At 35.8% G+C, this 25843-nt stretch overlaps 1 protein-coding gene across 5 annotated transcripts in view; it reads right to left on the reverse strand.

Moving 5' to 3' along the window:
• The window catches only part of LOC111160139 (MON2 homolog, regulator of endosome-to-Golgi trafficking), a 106121-nt gene that overhangs the window by 50279 nt on the left and 29999 nt on the right, over positions 1 to 25843 (reverse strand). For 4 of the 5 annotated variants that reach the window (XM_022522993.1, XM_022522991.1, XM_022522995.1 and 1 more), the window contains exons 6-15: positions 21526 to 21623; positions 20711 to 20836; positions 19023 to 19217; positions 12520 to 12644; positions 11883 to 12019; positions 10343 to 10496; positions 4601 to 4833; positions 2780 to 2861; positions 1455 to 1639; positions 144 to 256 (exon numbers count right to left, since the gene is read on the reverse strand). In XM_022522993.1, the coding sequence (XP_022378701.1) occupies positions 144 to 256; positions 1455 to 1639; positions 2780 to 2861; positions 4601 to 4833; positions 10343 to 10496; positions 11883 to 12019; positions 12520 to 12644; positions 19023 to 19217; positions 20711 to 20836; positions 21526 to 21623 (1448 nt within the window). The remainder of the gene's footprint in view (positions 1 to 143; positions 257 to 1454; positions 1640 to 2779; positions 2862 to 4600; positions 4834 to 10342; positions 10497 to 11882; positions 12020 to 12519; positions 12645 to 19022; positions 19218 to 20710; positions 20837 to 21525; positions 21624 to 25843) is intronic. The other variant, XM_022522994.1, reaches the window with a different exon arrangement.

Consider the following 25843-nt stretch of genomic DNA (forward strand, 5'->3'; position numbering starts at 1 on the left):
TGCTAATGTCTTCTGAAGGTATCAATCATCCAGGTAAATAAAAGTAAGTAACTATAATGATAAAATTAGGCAAACATAAAAAGAAAGGTACAAAAGGTGTGCTGGAGAGTTAGTTGGTAACCAAGATAAGAAAAATACTTTACCATTACTGTTCCTTGAGGCTGGATGGCCAGAGGTTGACCCACTGCCACAACTTGTTGGTGAGATTCACTTGATGGACTTATCATCATAACACTTTGACCCTGAATGGAATATGCTAGAACACAAAGGAAAGCTTAAATAATTAAGATAAACTTCTCACACAACATTCAAGGTAATGTTATACTTTACTTTGTTTTTTTTTTTTTTATAGATTTTTTAAAAATTTATTTGACAGAGAGAGAGAGAGAGAGAGAGAGACAGCGAGAGAGGGAACACAAGCAAGGGGAGTGGGAGAGGGAGAAGGAGGCTTCCCGCTGAGCAGGGAGCCTGATGTGGGACTCTATCCCAGGACTCTGGGATCACGACCTGAGCCGAAGGCAGATGCTTAACAACTGAGCCACCCAGGCATCCCATTTCATTGTTTTATTCATTTGAGAGAGAGAGAGTGCACAACAGTTGCGGGGGGAAGGAGGCAGGTAGAGGGAGAGAGAGAAGCAGACTCTCCACTGAACAGGAAGCCCAACACAGGGCTCAATCCCAGGACCCCGAGATCACAACCCGAGTCAAAGGCAGACATTAACCATCTGAGCCACCCAGGTGCTCCAGTAATGATATACTTTAAAACATTAATTTTATTAAACTAAGTGCAACTATGACACTTATGTAGTTATCTATATGCAAACCTTTTAAAAACTCAGGTGTTACAAAAACCAAGATAAGTTAAACAAATTTTAAGTAATTTTCTATATAACTTTTTAAAATTGTAAAACTTTGGCAGACTTCTTCACAAGCAAAACAGAATTAGGACACATTAAGTATTTTAAAATGTATTCCCAGTAATCTTTTCTAATTAAAGTTATAGGCCAATTTTCAAGTTTTCAGACTGAAAACTAAATATCATATTGAAACATATTTACTTTACATGTAACAAACCTGTGTGTTTTCAAAGTATTCAACAAGAAAAAAACTGAATGTTAATCCAGTGGTTGCAAGCATTACTGTTCTACTAGTTCCGTTAAAAAAAAATAAAAATAAAAACCACCATTTCAGCAGTATGATATAGTTTACAAAAGACTTCCAGATTTATTTTCTTCTAACTTCACAATTATTGTTTAAAATTGGTATTATTCTCCCTGCACCCCCATTGTTTTGAAGAGATGGAAATAACTGAAGCTCCACATCATTAACTTCTCGCCAAGGTCAGAGTCAGTGAATGAAACAGCAGAGGCTTGAACTCAGAATTTCTATAATATTTTCTCTATACCATGTCACTCCACTAGATGGAAAAAACTGTGAATAAGCTAAAGTCTTACATTTGTTGGAAAGTGTGGCTGCAGTGGTGGTATTCAGTACTGTAAGAGCATAATGGGGAGGCAGGGAGCCTTTGCATATTGCAGTTATAAAGGCATCTCTTGAAGTTACAAGGCCCAATCTTCCACAAAGAGCAGCCATAGTCAATTCAGCTTTTAAAATATTCTCAGTGGCAGCTTCATCTGTGCTGAAAAGATAAAGTATTTTATTTAACATGATTAATTTATGTTTAATTATACTGCAAACATGACATGGAATTAGGTATTCAGTAAGTTGTAAGAAAATCTATACAAAAGTATTATGAAAATCAATTTACTTAAGAAGGAATTTTAACTAATCAACATAATGCCTGAAAATCTGAACTGGGTAAAAGCTGTATATAATACATATATCATTATTGAAGAAAATGGTCACACACTCAAAAGATTTAACCTAAAACATCAAGCATTTTTTTTAAAGATTTTTATTTATTTATGTATTTGAGAGAGAGAAAGTTGAGCAGTGGGGAGGGGCAGAGGGAGAAGCAGACACCCTGCTGAGCAGGAAGCCTAATGCAGGGCTCGATCCCAAGACCTGGAGATCATGACCTGAGCCAAGGGCAGATGTTTAACTGACTGAGCCACCCAGGTTCCCCAAAATATCAAGCATTTTAAAATCAGCAAATCCTGTCATTATGGGAAAAAAAAAAATCAAAGTAACTGATAATTATCATTACTGTAAAAGTAGTAGAAAGGCTTGAAGTGACAAAGGCACTCCGTAATTTTAGGGCTGTATTTTCCATTAAAACATCATGACAACTATTCTGGGGGGGAGCAGGGCAAGAATAGGATGAAGGAGAGGGAGGTGGCCAAAAAAGAATAATGTTCTATCTCTCTGATATGAGGAATTTGAGAGGCAGGGCAGGGGGCCTTGGGGGACAGGGAGGGGAAAAATGAAACAAGATGGGACTGCGGAGGGAGAAAAACCATAAGAGACTCTTAATCTCAGGAAACAAACTGAGGGTTGCTGAGGTGGGGTGGAGGGGAAGTTATAGGGTAGCCGGGTTATGCATATTGGGGAGGGTATGTGTCATGGTGAGTGCTGTGAATTGTGTAAGGCTAGTGATTCACAGACCTGTACCCCTGAAGCAAATAATACATTATATGTTGATTAAAAAAAAAAAAAAGAATAATGTTCAATATATATAAAGCTATAAAAAAGATAAGAAAAATTAATATTAAAAAACTAATATTAAGAAATAATTTTAGGACCAATTTAAGTATCTATTTTAATGTTTATTTCTTATTAACTGACACATGCAATAAAAAAAATTATAAAGACTTAATACCTGGCATCAAGGAGGAGTGAGAGAGCAGCAAGTAAACCACACCAGCAGGCATTTACCATTTCTTCCCAAACAGCTCTACTAACTTAAAGGACAAAAACATACAACACTTCATGATCATTATAGATAGCAGAGTATTTGACAATATATCATTCTAAAACCACCCTAGTCATTTGGCAATACATTACATATTCTATCAACTTGATTATTAAATACTAAAGCTCTAATAGTTAAAATACATTTGAAAAAATGAAAACTTAAAAACCACACCAATTTCAGAACTCAAGAAGTCTTTAAACTAAGTTGCTTTAAAATATCAATGGTAGGATCTTTCAATACACAAGTTAACTGGTATCTCTGTGTATGTGTGTGTGTGTGTGTGTGTGTGTGTGTGTGTGTGTGTGTGTGTGTGTGTGTGTGTGTAATACCAATTCCTATTCCCTTCCCCTTCACTGGGCCAAATTTCCAGCCTCTGTGACCAGCTCGAAGAAAGGCAGTGTTAACAAGCTATTCAGCCAGGAGACTGATTTCTATACACTGGGCATCGAGCAAATGAGTAAATCCACTGAATAAACTGGGACCAAGTGTCTCACTTCTGGAAAAGGTAACTGAAAACATGGAAAGGTAAAAAAATAAGCCTTGCGGTATTAAACCAGAACTGGAAGAAACCTCATTTAGACATTTTTAGACAAACATTTTTTTAAAAATGTAAAGAGATGTATGTGTATGTGTGTGTATCTCCTTTTCAAGTAATAAGAAGCACACTAGTGCCCATGTGTTCATTTCTAAATACTAAACTAAAAATAGCAAGGGCTCCTTAGAAAAATAACTGATTCCTGGGCTTGGCAAGAAAGATCCAAGATGAGCTTAGAACGTTGTATTGTGTCAGATAGTGAGATAGTGCTCAGAAAATGATAAAAGGACACAGTGGCCAGTTTGAAAGGGGTCCCACTGGCCATTATCAGGAACAATCTGTGTGTTAAACCAAATAATGATAATCACATTACATTGTAAGCTTTCAAATAAAATAGAAATCCAAGAATCCATACTAATATAAATGAGTAAATTTAAAAAACTAAATAAATGGGTGAGAAGGGAAAGCTCTCTTTTACAGAAGCCTCAGAATATTTCTCCACAAAAAGTTCATAATTAATCTTACACCAAAGAAACCAGCCAGACATTATGTTAACCAAATGATAAAAGTTAACATTACCAATAATGAGACATACTGATAACTGTATGCTCTTGCTGTGTTTATAGACTAGGTTTAACATAGCAATATTTCTGTGGCAGCCCTAGCAAAAATGAGTAAATTGAATCTAATTATAAGGGAAAAAAAGACAAACCTAAACTGACTAGCCTGTACTCTTCAAAAATGTCAAGATCATATAAGACAAGAAAAATCTAATGAAGTTTCCAGAGTAAAGGATAGTATAGCAACAGGGAACTAAATTCAACATGTGATCCCAGAACACCAAAGACATCACTGGGGCAACTGGCAAAATCTGAATGAGGTCTGGGATAAGATAATACTGGGCTGATGCTAAATTTATGATGGGACTATACTGTAGTTTTATTAGGAAACTGTCCTTATTTTTAAGAAAACACGAAAACATTAAGGATATCATGTCTGCAACTTATTCTCAAATAGTTCAGCAGAAAAGTATAGTGACGTACATAAACAGAATGATAACACAAATAGGGTAGTGTTAACAACTGGGAAATCAGGGTGAAGGGATGTTTGGGAACTTGAGTATTTCTGCAACTTTTCTGTAAATTCAAATTATTTCAAAATAAAAATTAAAAATACAGGTATCAGTATACCTTTTTCTTTATCCATCTGGTCTGATGTTGACTGTAATTCTTGCTGTTCTGATGATTGTGTTGGTGAAGAAGCTGCTTCAGTAGTAGTCTGACATTCTGTTTCAACCTCTCCTAACTCTCCTTCAATCATACTAGTAATTCCACGTACAAGGTCAAGCAAACAATGGAATGCCACAGACATAGCATAACCTTCTGGTATAGTTGGGGGCTCAACTTTATCCAACATCTCCAGGCTGAAATTAAGAAAAAATCAGAACACTAATTAAAAGCCATGATGATGAAAATATATATACAAGTGTTTGTAGTTCATAGAAAGTAAGAGCAACAGAATAGAAAACATGAATAGAATTAATGAGTGTTTCATTTGGAGGGATCCTTTCTCAGTATTCTAAGAAAGTGATTAGAATAATTAAGGCCTGACTACTACCATAACTAATTATTTTATCAATTTACTTTCTGTCCCTCTCCCTCAATGTGCCAGTATTTTAATTAAAGAAATTTAATTAGAGAAATTAAGTCTTACATATAAAATAGAGTAAGATTAAATGGATTATAAAACTTCTCAAACTCTAACTCAGGTGCTTTCAAAATAAGGTACTACAAAATCAAATCAATCCTATAAACAGGAAGATATTTTCACACTGAGAAAGTATTACTGTGAGATATCCAGCTTAGCTATCATCTCAGACACAATCTGCCAACAGGGTAAGAATAATACTCAGAGCATCAATATGTCAAAGTCAAAAAAAATTTTTTTTAAGATTTTATTTATTTATTTGACAGAGAGAGAGATATCACAAGTAGGCAGAGGCAGGCAGAGAGAGAGGAGGAAGCAGGCTCCCTGTTGAGCAGAGAGCCCCATGAGGGGCTCGATCCCAGGACCCTGGGATCATGACCTGAGCCGAAGGCAGAGGCTTTAACCCACTGAGCCACCCAGGCGCCCCAAGTCAAAATATTTTTAATTATTTTTTTATTTTTATTTATTTGACAGAGAGAGACACAGCGAGAGAGGGAACACAAGCAGGGGGAGTTGAAGAGGGAGAAGCTGACTTCCCGTGGAGCAGGGAGCCCTATGCGGGGCTTGATCCCAGGACCCCGGGATCATGACCTGAGCCAAAGGCAGACACTTAACGACTGAGCCAGCCAGGTGCCCCCAAAGTCAAATTTTAGAGCAGTTTCTACTCCATAGTTAGAACAAGCTTTCAAAAAGAAAGATAACAAATCTTTTGTCTTAAATCACAGCAAATAAGAAATTATGGTTTTAAGTTCCTTAAAATTGAAATCTGTCACAATAATTCAATGGAAAAAGAATTGGTGGTACTGGAGCAACTGAATATTCATATGTAAATGAATGATGGTAGATCTTTACCTGGTACCATATACAAAAATTAACTCAAAATTAATCAATGACCTAAATGTAGAGGCTAAAACTAAAACTCTTAGAAGAAAACACAGTCAAAAATCTTCATGACCTTACATTAGGTAATGATTTGTTAGACAGGATACCAAAAGCACAAGCAATAAAGGAAAAAACAAATAAACTGAATTCATCAATATTAAAAACTATTGTGCTTTAAAGGCCACTATTAAGAAAATGAAAGACAATCCACAGAATAGAAAATTTTTGCAAATCATGTATCAGATAAGGGGCTAAAGATCCAGAATATATACTAAATAATAAAAAGACAACCCAATTAAAAAAGGAACAATAGAACTGAAAAGACATTTCTCCCAAGATGATATACAAATGGCCAAAAAGTATGTGAATGAAATAGATATTCAATGCCATTGGTATTTAGAGAAATGCAAACTGAAAATATGGTAAGGTAACATTTAACGTCCACTAGGATGGCTAAAATCAGAAGACTGTAACAATAATCAAAAGACAGTAACAGGGGCGCCTGGGTGGCTCAGTGGATTAAAGCCTCTGCCTTTGGCTCAGGTCATGATCCTGGGGTCCTGGGATCGAGCCCCGCATCAGGCTCTCTGCTCGGCAGGGAGCCTGCTTCCTCCTCTCTCTCTGCCTGCCTCTCTCCCTACTTGTGATCTCTGTCTGTCAAATAAATAAATAAAATCTTTAAAAAAAAACCAAAAAGACAGTAACAAGTGCTGCTGAGGATATGGAGAAATCTGAACCCCCATATACTGTTGGTGGGGATATAAAATGATACAGTCAGTTGGGAAAATAGTTTGGCAGTTATTCAAAAAGTTAAACATAGTAATACATGACTCAGTAATTCTACTCCTAGGTATATACATCTATGAGAAATGAAAACATACGTCTAAGCAAAAAGTTGTACACAAATGCTCATAGCAGCATTATCTCTAAAAAACAAAAAGTGGAAGCAATCCAAATATACCCATCAATTGATGGATAAACAAAATACAGTACATCCATAAATCTGAATATTATTTAGCCATAAAAAGAAATGAAGTACTGATACATCCTACAATACAGGTGAACCTTCAAAACATGCTGAAAGAAGCCTGAATAAAAGAATATTTATTGTGTGATTACATTTATATGAAATATCCAGAATAGGGAAATCAGCAGAAATGCAAAACAGACTAGTGGTTGCTAGGGGAATGGGAAAGAGAGACTAGGGAATGAGTATGGGTTTCTTTCTGGGATGATGAAAAAGTCCTGGAATTCAAGGTGATTACTGTTACATAGCTTTTTAATACAGTAAAACCATAAAATGTATAATGTAAAGGGCGAATTTTATGGTATGTGGATTACATCTCAAAAACAAAATTGAAATCACTAAAGATTACAATAAGTTAATAAAAGAGATTTCCTAAAAGTTGCTGAATCATAAGCAACACTGGAGGTAGGTAATTTGTAAAGAAATGCAAAACTCAGAATAAACAATAACAACACCTACAAACAGCTACCATTTGTTGCACAATAACTCTTGGCCTGGGACTCTAGGGGCTTTTTGATATATGTTGTCTTGTTTAACTTCTCACAAACCCCTAAAAGATACAGATGATGCAACGAAGGACTAAGGTGACACAGTTATCCATCAACAGTTCTTAACCCAAGTCTCACTCTAAAGCCTATCAATTTAACCTCTAGAATGTGAGCTCCGAGGATTTTAAAATTTAGGTAATCAGTAAAGATATATTTATATTACTGATCAAGAGATCTAAGCTCAAACAAAGAGGTGAAGTTTATGGGTTTAATCGTTGCCAAGCAAATGAGCCTTTTAGAGCCACACATTAAGCCTGTGAGTGCTAAGCATTTTTTCAGACAAATCTCTATTCTCAATGAAGAAATGATCTACTGAGAAAATGCATCTCAAACAAAGAAAATAATCTTAAATATCCCAAACTCTAATCCCCATTCTATGGTAAAGGCCTTAAACGCTAGTAAAGAAAAAAAGGTGATTTATACTTATTTTTATAAATACCACAACCTAAAACAAAGCTCACGCTTTCTTATCTCAGTATTTCAGTGCTATTTTATTAGAACTAGTATATAAATTCCAGTTTTAGATAAAATGTAACTCATTTATTTAAATATTTTAAAATTTAAGGTAAAGTTGCAAAACTGTCACCAGCCCAACTCTGAAAGGAGCCATAGTGTAATTAATCAGAAAGAATATATCAGCAATACTTATGTCAAAACTACTTTTGTCTGTATATGACTTAAGTTTTCAAATGATTATATACGCAAAAAGTCAACAGAAGAACAGAATACACAATCAAGATTTACATGTATGCCTTCAAAGAAAATAGTGAGAATAACTTTATACTGAATCTCACAACAAATGAATGAATAAAAGATACCAATTCAACAGGGAGGGTTCAAACATACTAATCCGTGTGTAAAAGAAAACCCAGTATTTCCTGGCTATTTTTGATTCCAGAGGTGAATAATCTCAGTGTTTACAGCACTAACAAAAACCCCAAAACCACCATTTGTATGTTCCTTTAAAAATTTAGTCCTAACTTTGTCTTCAAGTGAAATAATGTACTGTACTCAAAATCATAGTATTTAGTAGCTGAACTAGTTAAAATCCAACTCTCTTAATTGATAAAGATTAAATTATCAATAAACAATTGGTTTCAAACTTCCATCAATAAAAAAGTAATTTGTACAACTTTGCCAAGTATTTATTCCCATTCATTTGTTTTAATTTTTCTTCCTCAAGCATACATCTTCACTCTCTCCCTTTATTATGTATTTGCTCAATCTTCTTTCCGCAGAGATTGTTTCTAACCCCATCTTTACCCTGGTCACTCTCCATCCCTTAATTTTTTTTTTCTTCAAAGAATTAACCACTACCCAAGGTGATATTATATGTTTATTTGAACCTTTATTGACCATCTCACTCACTAAAATGTAAGCTCAATGAGGATAACTAGTTTTAATGTTGGGGTTTTTTCAATTTATAAAATGAGGTAGGGAAATAAATGAGATTACTGTTTCCTTCAGTGCTAGAAATCTGATTTCTTTTAAATCTGATCATCTAGTATACCTGAGTCATTAGCCTTTGTAGCAAGCAAAACTTATATGAGACTAGGTAACTTTAATTTCTTTTAAATGACTAAGAATAACAATGATTTTTAGTTAAGTATTTCAGTCCTCTATGATTCTATACTTTCATAATTTGGTGCAAAATAAAGCTGCACATACCATGATTATACTATGCAGATTGACATACCATATAAATTTATCATTTAAACTAGTCAGAGAGTGGGAGTTGGGCACATGGGTGAAGAGGAGAGGGAGAGACAGGCCTCCAGTTATGGAATGAGTAAGTGATGGGAATAAAAGGCACAGCATAAGGAACATAGTCAATGATATTGTAACAGTGATGTAAGAGGGCAGACGGCAGCTGCACTTGTGGTGCACACAACATAATGTATAAACTTGTCAAATTACTATGTTGTACTGTATACCTGAAACTTACGTAATGTGTGTAAACTATACTCAAATTTAAACAAATAAAAAAATAACAAACAAACTAGTCAGAGACTCTGCTTCACACTTTAGGTTCTGATTTACTGTCATCGGAATAGCGTTTTAATTACACATGCCAAGCATTCAAAATGTATTACTTGATTGCCTAACAGCAACGGCAGTAGTGTTAAATCTAAGTAGGACTGATTGTTTTATCTCTGTAGCACTGTAGTTCACTCTAACTTAAGAAAATTCAACAATATACTGCCAAATATGTATTTCTTAAACTGAATTGGCTTAATGACAATAAAAATAACACATAGGGACTCCATTAAACACCTTACGTTAATTAAACTAAAAGTACTGTGTGTTAAACTCTAAAAACGTAATTAGCTACAGTTAAAATAACTTTTCTCACCTACAGAATCCTGAAAGGTAGATATAACACTACTCTCATTTTATAGGTGAAGAAACAGATTTTTAAAAAGGTTAATTCATTTGCTGCTGGTGACTCAGTCAGCATTAGAAGACCTAAGTCCAAAGTCACATACTTAAATCAAAAAGCCATATAGAAAAGGTAACTACGTCCTCAGGTTAAAAAAAATACATTTTGTTTCACAATACTATTAATACTAACACATCAATAAACAGCACAAAAGAAAACAAACAAAACCCAATCCTATGTAAAACTCTCAACATAAGACAAGAGAAAATTAGTTCTAAACTGCATTAGAATTATTAGGTTTAAAATTTTAAATATAATGCAGAAAAATTTTAAGATAAAATAACCTCAATGGTGTCATTCATCACAAAATAAAGTTACTACTACTTACTACGTGGCTTTTGCACTGCCTTGCACTGTTATAGTCAGAATAGGTATCCAAGTTCCTCTATATTCAAATGCTGGTAGCAAAGTAACACCTCCACCAATCCCCAACATTCCTGAGTTAGCTGGTGCTGAGACGGGGCCACCTGAGTTATTGTTTCCTATTAGACAAGGGAAAGAAAGCAAAGATACCAACTTACTAGTTAATTACAAATCCATAATACACAGACATCTGTTTAATTAAAAAAAATTTGTTCTATTAAGAAAGGATACCACACGAATAAATGAAGTTTATCAATCCTGCTTTGGCTATTAAAAGCTCTATTTCCCCAGAATACCATTTCCTTTTTTTTTTAAATTATTTTTAAAAAGATTTTATTTATTTGTCAGAGAGAGAGAGAGAGAGAGAGAGAGAGAGAGCAAGCACGAGCGAGCACAGGCAGAGTGGCAGGCAGAGGCAGAGGGAGACGCAGGCTCCCCACCGAGCAAGGAGCCCGATGTGGGACTCGATCCCAGGATGCTGGGATCATGACCTGAGCGGAAGGCAGCCGCTTAACCAACTGAGCCACCCTGGTGCCCCCATTTCCTTTTTTATAAGAAAGGTACTAATGAGTAAAACTATTGACAAACTTTATAATATACTTTTTGTTAAACCATTTCTTATCAGAGGTGAAAATAAAGAATTAAGAAACCATTAATCAGACAGTAGAAAGTAGAAGATAAACATAAAGAAGGCAAAAAGAAACAAGAAGCCATATGTTGATTGCCAAACAAGCTTAAACCAAGTTTACCTTTTTTTTTTAATTTTTTATTTTTTATAAACATAGAATGTATTTTTATCCCCAGGGGTACAGGTCTGTGAATCGCCAGGTTTACACACTTCACAGCACTCACCATAGCACATACCCTCCCCAATGTCCATACCCCTGCCCCCCTCTCCCAACCCCCCTCCCCCCCAGCAACCCTCAGTTTGTTTTGTGAGATTAAGAGTCACTTATGGTTTGTCTCCCTCCCAATAAGTTTACCTATTTTTTTAAAAGAGAAATGAACAGACCTCCTAAGGTGGTGAACCAAATTCTTTAAAGAGAGGCACAAAATGAAGATCCTTCTCTCTCTCTCTCTTTTTTTTTATATTTTAGTTATTTGAGAGAGACAGAGAGAGCACAAGCGGGGGAGGAGCAAAGAGAGAGGGAGAAGCAGGCAACCTGGGATCATACCTGAGCTGAAGGCAGACACTTAACTGATTGAGCCACCCAGGTGCCCCAAAATGAAAATTCCTCTAAAATGAAAATAAGCATCTAAACTCTTATTCTTATGTGATTAGAGAACCTGAAAGTATACTAAAGAAGGAAACATATTTTGGAAAGAAGTAAACATAGTTGCCTCAATGAGACTGAATTTTCTTTAAGTATAAACTCTTTACTATCAATACATTTAGGTAATCCAAATTTCTCCAGTCACAAAATTTCCATAAAATATCCTCTGAGAACAGTGAATACAGGAAATCATGGCAGAATATAAAAAACAAAATATGAATTAGCCTTTACCAGCTTGGTTTGTTGTAGCAGGATTTCCGGTAGGAGGGACAAGAAACAACGACTGTATAAAAGATCCCAGGGCATTCACAATATCACGAAAAACCTTGGTAGAATGCTGTTTCATATCATAGGACTGACAAAATGACCTGTAAAATAATTTTAAATGTTTCTGAGAAAAATACGTGAATATATTAAAAATTTTTAACATTTTTTATAGCAATTAATGTTGATATAATCAGTCTGAATGCTGTAGTCAGAGACTAGTCAGAGACTCTGCTTCACACTTTAGGTTCTGATTTACTGTCATCGGAATAGCGTTTTAATTACACATGCCAAGCAAAACTTCATCACACCTGAGTGATTTTACTAAGTTAGTACAAAGGTTCAGACTGAGGTTAGTGTTATAAAAAATAAAAATCATCTTGGCCATATTTACCAATAAATTTGGATTGATGGCAATTACTACCCCTATTTTTTTTGCCCACAGCTCAGTTGTTCTACACACACACACCACTACCACTCCATTTACATATAATACCCAATTTTCTTTGTTTAGACATCACTAATACTTGGGAATAAATACGTAAACTCTTCCTACTAGCAAACATTACCCTGTCTATTTAACAAAATACTGCTGAGGTTTTACCTTAAGAGCTGAGGCTGCACACAGAGTCTGTGTATTGATTCTACTGCAACAGCTCGTAACCACTGTGGTTTATCTGCATCCAGAAATTTCACCAGAAGTGACAGAAATATCTCACATTCAGTTACCTAAAAAGATTATTAAATAATAATATCTTTAAACCTAAGATCAGAATTTATAAATTACATTCTTGTTCTTAGTGTTACGGACAAACCAGTAAAATCTTCCAATTTTAAATAAATTAAAATTCTTAATGGGGAGTAGAGAAAAAAGCAGACTACATAGGAAAAAGCTAACAATAAAAATAATCAGTCTCTCTCTAAATCCCTGAAAATACACAAGTGATCTGCTCTCATGGTTAACCTTTTAACCTTATTCTTTAGAAAACACTATGCACCATCACACCATTCTCATTCCTGGCAGGTAGCATATATCATATAAACTGCTAATAGGATGTATGCTCTACTCTTCAATAATACCATGTTTTCCCATATGTTCTTTTGCTGCTTAAACAAAGGGGCAATAAGCCTAAGCACGTTTAATATATATTTTCTAGTAGGAAAACAAGGAATCTGTAGCAGTTGCCAGGTAAAAAGATACATAAAGTATTTAGAACAAGGCCTGGTACATAGCTTTGCTTTGTAAGTACTAGTTATCATTACCAATATAAACCATCTCCTCTGCAAGTTCTTTGTAAATAAAAATGTCTCAAGCACATTTTCACCATTATGTACTAAATGTCTGATAAATGAATAAACAAACAAAAAAAAAAGTAACCAGGTTTTCAACAGTCAATGGATTACTTCTGTTATACACTAACTGAGGACACAACAGGATATCTGGGAGCTAAGAACCTGACATTGTGATTACTAAGCCACACTGGACCCTCCTTTTACTGTGGCACCTTCTTGGTTGAATTAGCTAGGGTTCTAGGTTAGAATTAGCTGAAATGAGCGAGCATCACATGGGGCAAGAGGATGTTCACCCAAAGTCTTAGCAGCTGGTATTCTCTAATGCCTTTCAGTACTGTTAACTGAATGCTGAAAATCAGGACATGATCATGAAAGCAGGAGGGATAATTAAAAACTTTATCTGTGGACTGCTATGATTGGAGAAATCATAAAACAGAGGTTTAGCAATGTTCTAATCATAAGACAGCTAAAAAGCACTAGATCAGAAATCAGAGAGGCTCAGCTTCTTTATCCACCAACTGAGTGGATGACAAGGTACATAACCTTCTTATAAATAAAGGATAAAATTATCTATATCTTTCAGAGAAATCAAATCAGAAAACTGTAAGAATAAAAACATCCCCTAAACATGATAAAATTCATGCAAATACAGAGCACATTATTTTTTTCTATTAAACAAATGATCCTTTTAGTAAAGAACCGAAGAAGAATCATGTGGTGACTCACTGTACAAGTTGTATCTACTAGAGTTTTAACATTAGTGCATCCTCCAAATGGACACTACCTACTTTAGAGTGAAAATGAAGTATGTATGTGGTAGAACTGAAGCCTCATCAGCTAGATTATGAGGCCAGAAAACAAAGACTCTCAGAAACATCATTATATCACAGCCAAAGGAAATACTGTTAAAAAACTTGCCTTGAAGAGTGTATCATTTTCTCTCCTATGGTAGACAGACTACAGCACAAATCAAACAATAAATTTATATTGTAGCCACTAAAACCTTGTGATCTGGGTAAAGGAGAGACTCTCTCCTGAGGTCTGGAACTTTGTTCTCCCTTCTTCCCTCCTTGCCAAGTGTGAAAGTCTGATCACAGAACTTGTGCTGAGGTCACTGCACTGTTCTCAATCAAGGACATCAATGGAGGGTGCCTACTGTGAATCTGTTAAGCCTTTTCCCCCAAGAGGCTGAACTCATAGGGAAACAGGTACTAAGATTGGCATCTATGGCCCAAGTCCAATTCCTTGTGGCATGAAGATACTTCATGAACTCCATTATAAGCATGAAGGGTGATAAATGTTTCTGAATTCCTAGTCTTTTGGTAAAGCATAGTAGTCAAGAGACAACTGATGCTTTAAATTAATCAAAGTCATCCTGGTAGCAATTCTAATCACAGCATCACATGGATTTCTAACAGATTATATACATAAGATAACTGCTGGCTTAGGACACAATAAAGAAAGTCTGATAGAATATTTAAAATTGGCATTAGCAGCCTTGAAGAGAAAAGAAATGAGAACTAAGAAAACAGAGAAGTAGTAGTAAAATGCACTGGAATTAAGAGCAAGGGTTTTAGGGTCTAAAAGAATTCATTAACATCCCAGCTCTGTGGCTTAGAAGGTATAATCTCAGGCAAATTACACAAATATCCCAAGTCTCATTTTTTTTTAGCTATAGTAAAGTCTAAATGAATTAATATATGTAAAGCACTTTGTACAGTATCTAAAATAAATGCACTCAAAAACAGAAATTTCATCCAAAACCGAAATTCTGAATAAGGTATCTATATCTCTGACAAAGTCACCAGATGAACTGCTACATAAGATAATCGGTGGACAGAAACCAAGTTCTTCGTCTGTTGGGATACTATAACAAAAGACCACAGACTGGGTGGCTTAAATAACAGAAATTTATTTGGCACAGTTCTGGAGGCTAGAAGTCTGAGATCAGGGTGCCACCTTCACTGGGTTTGCGTGAAAGCTCTCCTCCTAGCTTGCAGACAGATGCCTTGTCACTGTGTTCTCACATGGCAGAGAGAGCAAGAAAGCTCTCTAGTGTTCCTTCATATAAGGTCACTAGCGTCATCATGACGGCTCTACCTGCATAACCTCATCTAACCCTTACCTCCCAAAGATTCCATCTCCAAATACTACCATGTTAGGGGTTACGGATTAGGTCTGAGAAATCTACTGACAGTCTTATGAGTGTTCCCTTGCACATGACAAGTCACTTTTCTTTTGCAGCTCTAAAGATTCTCAGTAAGTTTTAGCAGCTTAATTATAATGGGTCTTGGTACAGCTCCCTTTGGATTAATCCTAGTTATAATTCTCTGAGCTTCATGAATTTATATGTTCCTTTCCTCTTCAAAATTGGGAAGTTTTTAGCCATTACTTCAAATAGGCTCTCTGCCTCTTTCTTTCCTCATCTGAGACTCCCATAATGTATTGTTAAGTAATAAGAAAATATATATATATTGGTCTCTGCTCCTGGTTTCTGACACAGAGCTCCTAAAATCCCCATAATTTCCTGAGTGATCAGAGCATCTGACACAGAGCTCCTAAGTCTCTTGGAATTTCCTAGGTGAATAGTATCCTCCACTCTAATGAGGCAATTCTTAATGGATTACAGGAGACAGGCTGGATACCAGAAAAAACAATCATAATTAGAAGCTTCAGACTTTCAGCCCCGCCCTTCATTCTTTGGAGAAGGGAAAATGGTAGAAACTGAGTTAATAATCAATCATGCCTACATGATGAGAACTAACGTAAAAATCCTAAAAGTACAGAGTTTAGGGAGCTTCCAGGTTGAGGAACACATATACATACCAAGAGAGTTGCACACTCCAACTTCATGGGGACAGAAGCTCCTGCTCTTGGGACTTTTCCAGACCCTGCTCTTCATCTGCCTATCAGTAGTAGTATCCTTTAAAATATCCTTTGTACTAAACAGACAATAGTAAGTAAACTGTTTTCCTAGGAAACCCAAAGAGGAGGCTGTGGGAACTTCCCATATATAGCCAAGTTAGAATTTGTGGGTAAGTGGGCAACATACTACTAACAATTGGCATCTGCAATAGGGGGTAATCTTGTGGGACTGAGTTCTTAACTGTAGGGTCTATGCTAACTGTGGTTAGTATCAGAATTGAATTAAAATGTAGAATATCTGACTGTCAGAGAATTGGCTGATGTGGGAAAAAATCCATTATGTCTCATGGATGAAGTGTTAATGAGTGTGAGTACAACCCAGTGCGTTTTTCTAGACATGTGTATCTTGGTCTGCTGGATGGTATGCCGTAAGTCTCTTACAGGCTCTTCATTCTTCTTTTTTTTTTTTTCTCCCCTAATCTGGTAAATGCAAATGACTTGTCTTCAAGCTTGTTAATTCTTTCTTCTAGTCTATTGATCTAGTCTACTGATGATCCCCTCAGTGCATTTTTCAATTCAGTTACTGTATTCTTCTGCTTTAGATTTGTTTTATCCTTTATAGTTTCTCTTTATTGATATTCTCATTTTGTTCATACACCACTTTCTTGATTTAATTTTAGTTGTCTGTATTCTTTTCGTTCACTCAGCAACTTTATGATTATTCTGAATTTTTGTCAGGTAACTCACTGACCTCCATTTCTTTATGGTTAGTTTCTAGAGATTAATTTTGTTCCTTGAATTGGGCCATGTTTCCCTGTTTCTTTGTATGCCTTGTTATTTTGTTGTTGTTGTTGAAATCTGGGCATTTGAAAAAAGCCAAATCTTTTAGTCTTTAGGCAAAGACCTTCACCAATCAGTCAGGGATCCTCTCAAACCTCTTCTGTCCATTTGTTTATTTCCTCTGGGCTTGTGTGTGTGTAACTTCCCAGCTGAAGACATTTCCTTGTTTCTATTCAGGAGCTCCCCCTGGTGTATGTCTGCAGTATTACGCTCTCTGGGCAGCAGCAAGCAGCAGGACTTGCCTTTGTTCTGAGCAGGCCCAAGGGTACTGCTACCTTTCCCGTTAGTGCTCCAAGAATCAGGTGAGGCAGAAACCAGTTAGCATACCCCAAAAAAGTTAGAATGGAGGATGCACATTTCATCTTTCTGCAATCTAAAGGAGAAACCACAAGTTGGGAGTTTTCTCCTGATCACACCATGCTGTGCTCTGTAAGGAGTGAGATGCGGTATGCAGCTAAGTGCAGTGAGATTTCCTACCCACTCTAATGAACCTCTCTGCTTCGCCTTACACTTGCCTGGGGTGCTATAACCTCTCAACTGATAAGTTCTCACAGAGGTTATCTATGTACTGTTAACCTGGTGTCTCCGTGGGGGACAGAGGGGTTCAGCTTCATATTTCCAACATTTTGCTGATGTCACTCTGGTTTACATTTTTAAAAAGTTTCTTTGTGGATTGAAACAGACCATAAATAAATATAACTCAGAATATGTAACAGGTGACAGGTAAAAGCTCTCCATGTCTGGAAGAAATTAAGCTACCTTTCATTTATTTTCAGCAAGTGCCAGGAGACCTTACAAAATTTTCAAAAGTTAATCTATGTAAAGACTCACAAAATTTCCCTCCATTTCAATTGTATATAATTAGACAAAAAAGTACTGTTTTTTCAATTAAATATAATTATTGAAAATTATATCAAATACCATAAATGTTGAGAGGGACACTGTAATTTTTTAAAAGTTAATCCTTGCAGAGAAAGATGAAGCTATGAACTAAAATTTATAAACTTATGTACCTAAATATTCAATTATATATTATTAATTTTGGTGGAACAAAAAAAGTCCAAGCCAACAATTATGAGTGTACCAAAAGACTCTTAAACCTCTGGCACCCAATTCTGATAACAACGGTGTCCCCAATAAATAGCAATTCGTTTGAAGTGATTGGATTTCCTACAAGTACTTCTACATTAAATACATCAATGTGTACTATAGGTATACTTTGTGTGGCCAGAAATAATTGTTAACTATGCTTATAAAGATGATTTCTAAATACACTGTGCATAAATGGATTTGGAATATGAAAAGAAAATCTATGACATGTTTATCATAAATATTTTTAAAAGCCCTTTATTTTAAAAAGCTCTCCACAGAATTTAGTATAAACTTATCTATTGGTTTGTAAAGTTGATGGTTAGCTCTAATATTTAGCACATTGACTGCTCACAGTGTTAGAAGTATTATAAATTTATAGTTAACTATTTCATAATTATCAATAACCAATTATTCCTGTTAATTAAAATTAGGATATAAACTAAACTGTACCAGGATGAATTTCACATAACATAAAACTAACAAAAAGTATAATACACCATTTCCTCTAAAAAATATTACATTGATACATTATGATAAGGAATATCACAACATATCCTGCATTCATAAATTTATGCAAAATAAATACAATACTGGACTAGAAGTCAAAACAGTTGATTTCTAATCCTAGAGTTCACCAAATTTTTAACTTCTTTGCTTTAATTTGTTAAGATACATTAAATAGTATAAACAAAAGCAGCATAAATTGAAGATACTAAAATTTTAATTATCCTTCAAATGAGATAATTTGCTAATAAGCCGAATTTCCAAGCCACAAATTCTATACTGCCTTCAGATAAAAGGCCATGACTCCCCTTGACATACATTAAAAATACTATATAAAACATAAGCAAAAATCTAAGAAAGGATAGAATAAAGCCATAGAATAACTAGGAAAATACCTATAAATACTTTAAAAGAAATTCTGAAGTGAAAAAGCTGAATGCATTATAATAAATCATTTAAAAAGAGCACTACATGCAATTACACATACAAACGCACATGAAAATTAGCACTTACCAAAAGGCTGTAAAATTGCTTAATTAGAACAGATACTACTCTCAGCAAACGCATGCAGATAGGAAAATATGGTTTTTCAACTGGTGCTGGAGAAGATGAAGAGCTGGAACCTTGTCTGAACTTTATATTTGGAGAAAAGAGTTTTATCACAAGAGGACATACCCTCTCTTTGAGAAGGAAACTAAACTCTTGGTGCTATTTGCAAAGATAAAAAAAAAAGAATTAATTTAGTTTGTACTTAATACTTTTAAAACACAGTCTTACTGGCAAATAAAACTTATTAATAATCAGTATGGATAATTTAGCTTTATTACATGTTTAGTTTATTATTCTACAGTTTACACACAATTAGGAAATTAGTGTTGCTCTTTCAGAATGTAAGATCAAAATGGTCATCAATATTTCAAAAAAATCTAATTTAAAAAGGAACATTTAATGATTTGGAATTAAGTGGTTTATTATTAGGAACTGTGATTTTGGTAGAACACTAGCAATTCAAAACAAAGAAGAGAAGAAAGAAGACAGATTACACAAATTCAAACAGCTAAAGCATTTAAAATAGGCTGCTGGAAGAAAACCAGATAAATAAAATATGTTCTATAATTCATTAATTTTACTTTGTCAAGATAACTATTCCATTCAGCATGGAAGATTTTTTTTTTTTTAAAGATCTTATTTATTTATTTGAGAGAGATCACAAGTAGGCAGACAGGCAGGCGGGGGGGCTGGGGTGTGGGGGGAAAGCAGGCACCCTGCTGAGCAGAGAGCCCAATGCAGGGCTCAATCCCAGGACCCTGGAATCATGACCTGAGCCAAAGGCAGAGGCTTTAATGCACTGAGCCACCCAGGCGCCCCCATGCATGGAAGATTTAATAATTAACTTAATATTTTGTTCTACTTAGATTGCTTGAACAGAACACAATAAGCTGATTTAAAAAAAAAAAAAAAACCTCAACGACAAGCATAGTCACTATTTTTTTTTAAGTTTTTATCTCTTCAATCTCTACACCCACCATGGAGATCAAACTCATGCCCCCAAGATCAAGAGTCACATGCTCCTCAACTAAGCCAGCTAAGAGCGCTGCATAATTATTTTAAAGTCTGGGACTTCTTTTTTCCATTTGAATTATCCAAAAGCACATAGCTACATATAAACAAGTAAAAATCAGTAACAATTTTTCAGTTTTTTTTTTTTTAAGATTTTATTTATTTATTTGACAGAGAGAGAGAGAGCACAAGGAGGCAGAGAGGCAGGCAGAGGCGGGGAGGAGGCAGGGAGAAGCAGGCTCCCTGCCGAGCAGAGAGCCCGATGTGGGGCTCAATCCCAGGACCCTGGGATCATGACCTGAGCTGAAGGCAGAGGCTTTAACCCACTGAGCCACCCAGGCGCCCCAATTTTTCAGTTTTTAAATATTATAATAAATAGCTCACATACCAAATTCCCTCATATACGCACAGATTGGGAAATGCCTCACTAGATGGTCTCTAGGAATTCCTTCTAATATTAAAATTTCAAAGTGCTAGGGCATTACAATAATGTAACACAACACTAAATTATCACGTCTAAAGTCTAATGCTGTAATTCTTTCAATCCTCTCACATGGGAAAAAGAATACATGGTAATTTCTTGGAAAATACCTGTGAAAAAATATGATTTATTTTGTTGCAAGATACTACAAATGGCTTACTTGTAAAAAGACCTGTGGAAAATCATTCAGGACTGACTCAAGTAATTCAAGGCCAAATGTTCGAGTCATTTCTGTCATGCCTACTAGCCAGTAAGGGGCATCAGCATTAACCAACTGACAAAGGTCCTGGGAAAATAAGTAAAAAAATAAATGAAAAATAAATAGAACATTCACATGCTAGAATGAAACATGCTTTTCAAAATTCATAAAATTTTTTAAAGTTATCTCTTCTTATATAGTTGTTTTTACTCCTCAGAAACTAAGCACTGGTAATTCAATTCTGAAAAACTATATACTTGATTATATAAGTAAACTTTAAAAGAATCATATAACTATTGACAATACATAAGGTATATTCTTTTAATGAAAAACCACTTAAAATAACCCTTTAATAAAAATTAGTAAAATGTTCAGGGCAGATAAATCTTATTTTACTTAAAAGATATATTCATGACAAGTAACATGAAAATCAGGTATTTGTATATAAAATTACAGTGTTAGACCAAAGACTTATTAGTTATGTTTTTATGTTACAGAAATTATTTTCTAGTCATCCCTAATATGCCTCTCTTTCTAGTTCTGGGCTTAATTCATTTTATTTCCTTAAAGTGAAATGTAACATTTTATCATGTTCCTTAGCTATAGATGCCCTTTAATGTTTTAGAACATTTTTCAAAATAGTACTTTTGACCCTTTAAAATTTGACAATTTAAAAAATTGACACTTGAAAAATTAAATCAGACATAAAATTCCAAAATCAAAAATTCACACGAAACTATATTCTATAATAAAATCACTTTTATCAACTGAAATACCTGGAAAAGCATATATGCATCTTTAGCACAAGGTTTGAGGGTGCTGACAGATCTTCTGTTACTATTTCCTTGAACCAGTACTGGTTGTTCTATAATATCTGCAATCAAAATAAGATGGGTTTCAGGGGTTTATAATGACTTAATAAATCATATATACTATTTAAAATAAATACATGTTTGTGAAATTATAAACATTTCTTAAATGTAGGCTCAGTATTATGCCTCCAAAATGGGAAAAAACATTAGGAATTTATTGTTATACAGAATTCCATAAAAACTACTCTTTACTATCTTATGTCATTTTAATAAGTTTAGCATCTTTATCCATACATTTGATTTTCCCAGTCTCCCTTTTCCCAATCCCTTTATTTTATGGAGTTGAAATTCACATGATCTCTGAACGTGCCTTTAAATATCAAGTACACAGAAGTTTACCACATGGTTAATTCCTATATCATCTCAGTATAAACGGAAGAATTAACTCCTTGATCTGCCAAAATTGAGGGAGGAGTCAAGATGGCAGAGAAGTAGCAGGCTGAGAGGACATCAGATAGCAGGAGATCAGCTAGATAGCTTATCAAACCATTGCGAACACCTACAAATCCAACGGGAGACTGAAGAGAAGAAGAGCAACAATTCTAGAAACAGAAAATCGACCACTTTCTGAAAGGTAGGACCAGCGGAGAAGTGAATCCAAAGCGACGGGAAGATAGACCATGGGGGGAGGGGCCGGCTCCCGGCAAGCGGCAGAACAATAGAGCACAAAATCAGGACTTTTAAAAGTCTGCTCCAATGAGGGACTTCACTCCAGAGGCTAGACCGCGGTGAAGCCCACACGGGGTCAGCATGGCCCCAGGTCCCAGGGGCTCACAGAAGGATAGGGGGTTGTCTGAGTGTCACAGAGCTCGCAGATATTAGAGCAGGGAAGCCGGCTACAGAGACAGAGCTCAGGAGTGAGCTCTCAACTCGGGGTTACCTTGAACTGCAATCCGTGCCACAGGCTACTGCTCTGTTGAGTGAGGTCCCCACAAGACGCGGGGAGACACCCCCTGGGGGAGCTCAGGGATCTGCGGGGTTCGAAGACTCCAGGCGGAGCTGTGTGCCAGAGACAGAGACGCTTGGTCACAGGCTGGGTGAGCTTGGAGCAAGGCTAGAGGCCAGGGAGACCGGAGTGATTGAGTGCTTTTCTCTGAGGGTGCACTGAGGAGTGGGACCCCGAGCTCTCAGCTCCTCCAGGCCAGAGATGGGGAGGCTGCCATTTTCATTCCCGTCCTCCAGAACTCTACGGAAAGCATCCAGGGAACAAAAGCTCCAGAAAGCGAACCCGATGAAAGAGAACCCAATTGGATTACTTAGCCTGGCCCTGGTAAGGGCAGTGCAATTCCGCCTTGGGCAAAGACACTTGAGAATCACTACAACAGGCCCCTCCCCCAGAAGATCAACAAGAAATCCAGCCAAGACGAAGTTCACTTACCAAGGAGAACAGCGAATTCCAGAGGAGGAGAAAGCAAAGCATGGAATTGATGGCTTTCTTCCCATGATTCTTTAGTCTTGCAGTTAATTAATTTTTTTATTTTATTTTTTTCTTCTGCTAAATTTTTTTTAACTTTTACCCTTTCCTCTTTTAACGTTTTTTAACTAGTTTATCTTAACAATACCTTTCATAAAAATAATAATAATCTTTTTTGAACCTTCATGATTATAGTCATATTTTATCCTTCATTGTATCTAACTTTATTTTTTGTATACACATAGGGTTTTTTCTTCTAAAAAATTTGGGGTACAACTTCTTCTAATAGATCAAAATATACCCTAAATCTAGCTCCGGGCTTGTTCTAGTCTCCAGCTCGAGAAAATTCTCTCCACTTTCTTTTTCTTTATTCTCCCAACCAACTTATCTTATCAACTCCTTTTTTAGAAATTAAAAAAAATTTTTTTCATCTTTATAGGCATATTCCATCTCTTTATTGTGTTTACCCTTATATATGCTTTTCATTCTTTAAAATTTTGGGAAGTAGTTTCTTCTAAGAGACCAAAATACTCCCAAAATTAAGTGGGTGACCCTGTTCTAGTCATTAGTCTAATATATATATATTTTTTTCCTTTTTTATATTTTTTTTCTTTATTTGTTTTCTTTCTCTAACTTTTTTTTTTTTTCTGAACTTCTTTTTATCCCCTTTCTCCCCCCCACAATTTGGGTCTCTTCTGATTTGGTTAAAGCACATTTTCCTGGGGTCTTTGCCACCCTTTTAGTATTTATTTGCTCCTTCATATATTCTTATCTGGACAAAATGACAAGGCGAAAAAACTCACCACAAAAAAAAAGAACAAGAGGCAGTTAGGTCTCTACCGAAGGCTAGGGACCTAATCAATATGGACATTGGCAATATATCAGATCTAGAGTTCAGAATGACGATTCTCAAGGTTCTAGCCAGGCTCGAAATAGGCATGGAAAATATTAGAGAAACCAACTCCGGAGAGATAAAAGCCCTTTCTAGAGAAATAAAAGAACTAAAATCCAACCAAGTTGAAATCAAAAAAGCTATTAATGAGGTGCAATCAAAAATGGAGGCTCTTACTGTTAGGATAAATGAGGCAGAAAAGAGAATTAGTGATATAGAAGACCAAATGACAGAGAATAAAGAAGCTGAGCAAAAGAGACAAACAAATACTGGACCATGAGGGGAGAATTCGAGAGATAAGTGACACCATAAGACGAAACAACATTAGAATAATTGGGATTTCAAAAGAAGAAAGAGAGAGGGGAGCAGAAGGTATATTGGAGAGCATTATTGGAGAGAATTTCCCTATTATGGCAAAGGGAACAAGCATCAAAATCCAGGAGGTGCAGAGAACCCTCCTCAAAATCAGTAAGAATAGGTCCACACCCCATCACCTAATAGTAAAATTTACAAGTCTTAGCGACAAAGAGAAAATCCTGAAAGCAGCCCAGGAAAAGAAGTCTGTAACATACAATGGTAAAAATACTAGATTGGCAATGGACTTATCCACAGAGACCTGGCAGGCAAGAAAGAACTGGCATGATATATTCAGAGCACTGAATGAGAAAAACATGTAGCCAAGAATCCAGCTAGGCTATCATTGAAAATAGAAGAAGAGATAAAAAGCTTCCAGGACAAACAAAAACTGAAAGAATTTGCAAACACCAAACCAGCTCTACAGGAAATATTGAAAGGGGAACTCTAAGCAAAGAGCCTAAAAGTAGTAGATCAGAAAGGAACAGAGACAATATACAGTAACAGTCACCTTACAGGCAATACAATGTCACTAAATTTATATCTCTCAATAGTTACCCTGAATGTAAATGGGTTAATGCCCCAATCAAGACACAGGGTATCAGAATGGATAAAAAAACAAAACCCATCAATATGCTGCCTACAAGAAACTCATTTTAGACCTGAAGACACCTCCAGATTTAAAGTGAGGGGGTGGAAAACAATTTACCATGCTAATGGAAATCAGAAGAAAGCTGGGGTGACAATCCTTATATCAGATCAATTAGCCAGACTATAATAAGAGATGAGGAAGGACACTATATCATACTCGAAGGATCTGTCCAACAAGAAGATCTCACAATTTTAAATATCTATGCCCCTAACATGGGAGCAGCCAACTATATAAACCAATTAATAACAAAATCAAAGAAACACACTGACAATAATACAATAATAGTAGGGGACTTTAACACTCCCCTCACTGAAATGGACAGATCATCCAAGATCAACAAGGAACTAAAGGCCTTAAATGACACACTGGACCAGATGGACATCACAGGTATATTCAGAACATTCCATCCCAAAGCAACAGAATACACATTCTTCTCTAGTGCACATGGAACATTCTCCAGAACAGATCACATCCTGGGTCATAAATCAGATCTCAACCAGTATCAAAAGATTGGGATCATTCCCTGCATATTTTCAGACCACAATGCTCTGAAGCTAGAACTCAATCACAAGAGGAAATTTGGAAAGAACCCCAATACATGGAGACTAAACAGCACCCTTCTAAAGAATGAATGGGTCAACCAGGAAATTAAAGAAGAATTGAAAAATTTCAAGGAAACAGATGATAATGAAAACACAATGGTTCAAAATCTGTGGGACACAGCAAAGGCAGTCCTGAGGGGAAAATATAAAGCGATATAAGCCTTTCTCAAGAAACAAGAAAGGTCTCAGATACACAACCTAACCCTACCTAAAGAAGCTGGAGAAAGAACAACAAAGAAAGCCTAAACCCAGCAGGAGAAGAGAAATCATAAAGATCAGAGCAGAAATCAATGAAATAGAAACAAAAA

The sequence above is a fragment of the Enhydra lutris genome, unplaced genomic scaffold (genome assembly GCF_002288905.1).
Source record: "Enhydra lutris kenyoni isolate GAN:26980312 unplaced genomic scaffold, ASM228890v2 scaffoldscaffold74, whole genome shotgun sequence".
NCBI classification, from domain to species: Eukaryota; Metazoa; Chordata; class Mammalia; order Carnivora; family Mustelidae; genus Enhydra; species Enhydra lutris.